Source organism: Phaethon lepturus, unplaced genomic scaffold, assembly GCF_000687285.1.
Source record: "Phaethon lepturus isolate BGI_N335 unplaced genomic scaffold, ASM68728v1 scaffold15966, whole genome shotgun sequence".
NCBI lineage: Eukaryota > Metazoa > Chordata > Aves > Phaethontiformes > Phaethontidae > Phaethon > Phaethon lepturus.
The window spans coordinates 463-3,300 of record NW_010547040.1 but is presented as its reverse complement, the minus strand read 5'-3'; the positions used below and the strand labels follow the sequence as shown (position 1 = coordinate 3,300).

General features: G+C 55.3%; 1 protein-coding gene across 1 annotated transcript in view; it reads right to left on the bottom strand.

The window, feature by feature from the left end:
- Window positions 1–2,805, bottom strand: part of NSUN4 (NOP2/Sun domain family, member 4) — a gene marked incomplete at its 5' end in the record, with an annotated part of 2,937 nt that extends 132 nt beyond the window's left edge. The window contains 5 exon segments of the mRNA XM_010289524.1: window positions 2–161; window positions 955–1,079; window positions 1,748–1,902; window positions 2,069–2,223; window positions 2,375–2,805. Coding sequence (XP_010287826.1) covers window positions 2–161; window positions 955–1,079; window positions 1,748–1,902; window positions 2,069–2,223; window positions 2,375–2,805 — 1,026 coding nt within the window.
- Window positions 2,806–2,838: the final 33 nt, after the last annotated feature.

The following is a 2,838-nucleotide window of genomic DNA, read 5'->3' as shown; positions in this document are numbered from 1 at the left end:
GCGTCCGAAAGTGGCTCAAGTCCTCAACGTGGATACTGATGTTAAACTGTGTTTCTGCAATTTCTACTGCTCTCTCGATCACATACTCATTCTGCAGCGGGGAGAGGGAGCATGTAGAATACACCACCTCTCCTCCCGGCTTGGTAGCGAGTATCCCAGCCCTGCAAGCAAGATGAACACACACACCGTCACGGGAAGGAGAGGACTGTGTGGGACACCAGCACTCCCAGCCACCGAAATTGGGAAGCCTGCACGTAACACAGGAGGCAAGAGGCAAATCTCTGTGAACTCCACAGGCTCAGCAGCCTCACTGTGTCACTGCAGCCTGAGGACAGTTTTAGACCAGGGCCATCAAGTAGATGCTTAGATTGATAAAGTACTCACCATGGGAGAGATGCTATTTGAGAGTAGCTGGAAGGACTAATCCTGTACTCAACTCCAAGGGAATGGGGCAAGAGTATGTATAGGGGAAGAGGCTCTTGCAGTTCAAGCGCTGCCATGGGACTCTCTGATCTGTTTCCTTATTGCCCCAGCTTGCAGTCAGCCCATCCAGCCTTCCCAGCGAAACGGGGTGATGAAGTGCCCCATGTCCTCCCATGTGCTGGGAGATGTGGACACTCCGGAATCCTCCAGGGCTGACTGCCGGGACCCAGAAGATCACCACACAAAACACTATACAAAAGGACACCACCATCCTGTTCCTTAGACCTTCCTCCCTACGTCCTATGGCTACTGCTGGGGACAGGAAGGGCATTTGATCTGACTGAGAATATCTGCACCTTCTTACACTTACATGATTTGATGTGTTCAACTATTGCCATTCCACATAACTACACAAGGTTTCCACATTTCCCAGTCGAGGACCCATAGAGTAAGAAGAGGTTTCAGTGCTGGCCACGGAGAGCTGCTACCGTAACACAAACAGCACCAAAACACAGCATCGAGCTCACTCACATCAGCAGCTGCAGCTGCAGCATGGGCAACATCTGACGCTCCTTGGTTCGCCTCCTGTGGAAGATGTTGTTGTCCTGCTCCATGACAGAATGCCTGTCCGTCGTGCAGGGCACATCCACCAGGACCTGCAGCACCAGAGGTCCTGCATCGGTCCTGGGCCCAGGTCAGGCTCAGCGAGTCTCCCGGAGCAGCCCACCCCTTGCCCAACCCCTCCACCCTTGCCACACACCAAGCAGCTCTCGGTACCTTGCCTAGCTGATGCTGCCCGAGCGCAGGCGTGCACCCACGCTGAGCTCTAACTCGCCTGGCTGTTCTTGCAAACGGACACGGAAACGGTGGATAGCATCACGCTCTCGCACGTGTCCTCGTTTAACGTTTCTACTCTGTGTGTCTTCCTGGCAGGCATGACTGCAGCTCCGACGGCTGCAACCACGCGCGGCCAGAGCTCCTGCAGCGACGCCTCCCGCAGTAACAAACCCAGCTCCCGCGGCTGGACATGGCTGAGAAACAAGAATTATCTCATCTTCACATTTAACCCCTTGCAGGTGATGGATTAGGACAGGATTTTTAAGGGGTGTTACACAGGTGAACTCCAGATGCCCATATGCACCAGATCCTGCAGGAAGGGTATAGCAGGAGAAACTACTACTCCGTATGCGGTTTAGTCTTCTTTCTCTGCATCTAAGGTTATGGAAAACTATACGATTATACTGTAGGACAAGCTGCTGTCTTCCTCTGAAACAGGAGGAAAGTGAACTAGATGGGTTTATCTTCACCAGTCCCCATCACCTACCTTATGGAAAGTACCACCTTCCAGCTGCCCCCAGTCCCTTCCGTCGCAGGACGTGACACTCACAGTTTCCCTGATTTCCTTGGGAACGTAGCTCTGGAGAATCTGGTACAGCCTCTTTGTCCGGGAAATGGAGACATCGTTGGCTGCCAGATGCCCTTCAGAGGACAAAAGAGGCACACTGGCAATGTCACTGCTGCAAAAACACACCCGACTCCCAACTCTTGTAACCAGAAATGGTTAGCGGTCAGACGTTAACGGGCACAGCACACCCTTCCAGCCCTGTTTTACGCATGGGGACAAGGAACACCCACTTCCACTTACCACAAACCCCAGTCTGCAGCAGAGCCAGAGTCTTGCCACCCGGAGCCGCACAGAGGTCAAGGACAAAGTCACCCGGCTGCACGTTGAGCGCCAGGACGGGCAGGAGAGATGCTGCATCCATGAGATAATAGTCAAAGAGACCCAGAGTGTCTGGCCTGGAAACCACCAGTTTGCGCAAAAAAAGCAAACATGTGAGGGGAAAAGAAAACAGCAGTTGGAAGCAGGGATGGGGAGCACAGAAGCAGCGGGTGCTCACACACGGGCAGCCCCCAAGACAGCAGGCGGTCTGTCCCCAGGGTGTCTCACCGTGCAGGGCGAAAGCGCGTGATGTCACCCCTGGGGAAGGTGTAACACTTGATGTTGGAGGTGACGGAGGCACGAAGCGGTGGTGACACCTCTGCCTGCGCAGTCATCCCTGCCTGCGCTGCTGTCCTGCCCTCGCCAGACCCCTCCTGGGACCCGCTTTCCCCTCTCCCCGCTTCCTCTGCGGCTGCGCCCCGCTGCAATCGCTGCGCCTTTTTGGGGGCTTCAGAAACAAAATCGGTGGCGTTCAGCAGCTCCAGCTCTTGGGCGATGTGGTCGACGAGTGAGAAGTTGTTGAGGAGGGCACCGTACTTCTGCTCGCAGAGCAGGCTGGCGCGCACAGACGGCCACAGGTCCTTCAGCTGCAGGCTGTAGCTCACGTCGAAGTGGTGCAGCGCCAGCCGTGTGGGCGGGATGCGGGGGGCCGTGGCAGCCTTTGGGGGGGAAAAAGTATCAGAGATGGTAAA